The 1,546-nt window shown below is 29.8% G+C and overlaps 1 protein-coding gene across 2 annotated transcripts in view; it reads left to right on the top strand.

The window, feature by feature from the left end:
• The window catches only part of LOC106458201 (sodium- and chloride-dependent GABA transporter 1-like), a 29,748-nt gene extending 28,889 nt beyond the window's left edge, over positions 1–859 (top strand). The window contains exon 11 of one of the 2 annotated variants that reach the window (XM_022384341.1): positions 692–778. In XM_022384341.1, the coding sequence (XP_022240049.1) occupies positions 692–697 (6 nt within the window). In that variant the 3' untranslated portion in view covers positions 698–778. Of the gene's footprint in view, positions 1–657 lie in introns of both variants that reach the window. The other variant, XM_022384340.1, reaches the window with a different exon arrangement.
• The last annotated feature ends 687 nt before the right edge of the window (positions 860–1,546 follow it).

A 1,546-nucleotide genomic window follows, 5' to 3' on the forward strand; every position in this document is an offset into this window, starting at 1 on the left:
TGGCAACGTTTTCTAGTTCAATGTGTTCTATTATAAATTATAATTACTTGTCTGAAATTTAATTCCAGTCTTTATTCAATATTTTATTACTTAAATTTACATCAAGCAACATTTTCCCATCAAACTAAAAGTATGTGATTCTTCAAAGGACTTCCTAATAATATCGAAAGAAATTTTCCAGGATTTGACCTGACACCTCAATAGGGCATTTCCTCGCTCTTCCAGACCTCTCGTGTACGCGCAGAACTCGCCCTGCATTGGGTACTCTATCCTATGTAGTCTACTAACTATCTTACATAGGAGTCCAACCCTAGTAAATATTCACTACTAAGGAAAACGGCTTTGAATTGAAGCGAAGCCCTGTTCTTTCTGGTTAAATATTTAATTTATTTTATCCTCGTTATGTCTCCAGTGAACGTAATCTTAATGCATACACTTTCTGTCTTGAATGTTTCTAGCAGACAATCTATAAGTATGTGTTCGCTATCTTTTTGTATATTTCCAAGAGACATAATTTTACGTATATAATTGTTGCCTTATTTAACATTTCAAATAAATCACAAACTTCTTTTATATAGTATAGTTTTTTTAAATATGTCGTCAGTGAACCATGAAATATTTTTATCCATTAACTTTTATCTTGTTTAATACCATCAGGGAATTTTCCTTTTTTCTATTTGGAAATACGAAGGAGTGACCTACGCTAACTCTTACAAGTATCCCTGGTGGGGAGAAATGATAGGCTGGGGAATATCTTTAGTATCAATTTCCTGGATACCATGTTACATAATCTATTATCTCTTGAAGACCTCAGGAACACTTAAAGATGTAAGTTTCGTGTAAAATAAAACATAATTATTGTTTTTATATGTAAGGAATAGATTGATTAATTTAGGAAATATGTGTAAAATTCATGATTAAGTAACTAATCTCTGAAAATATTTTAAAGTAATATATTTGAGCTTTTTTGTTCGTTTACTTCGTCATTAGTAAACTTTAATTATGTTTAATTTAAAATTTGATGTTTTTTAAATTACATACTGAGTAATTTTTTAGGGTTTGAAAAGATAATGCAATGTAGATATGTAATGTCTAACAATCAATTATTTTAAGCACCACTGTATACATTTTGATTAATTATGTAAATATACATCAATACTTTAGAAACTTTAAAAAAAAAAGAAGTGTAAGTAAAGTTACTTAGGAAACAATATTGCCTTTGGTAGAAGTACCCATTAATCATGGAAATGATTAATAGAGCCTACAAGTTTGAGTAGAAATGTACTGTTACGAATCTACTTGTTTGATAATTTCCCGTAAAAATTCTTTCCGAGAAACTTCATCGATACAAGTCCTTTCTTAATTAAAACTATTTTATTCTTTCTCGTTACAAACTTTGTAATACACTCAATTTTCACAGTCACTTTAAACTTAACTACTTTTATAAACACACGCTATAATTCACAGCTATTCACACACTTTACTTACGATGCCTACTGCTCGCTTCACTCGATTATTTGTCTCTATATCTATCTCCGGCTTATAT

Source organism: Limulus polyphemus, unplaced genomic scaffold, assembly GCF_000517525.1.
Source record: "Limulus polyphemus unplaced genomic scaffold, Limulus_polyphemus-2.1.2 Scaffold428, whole genome shotgun sequence".
Classification (NCBI taxonomy): Eukaryota; Metazoa; Arthropoda; class Merostomata; order Xiphosura; family Limulidae; genus Limulus; species Limulus polyphemus.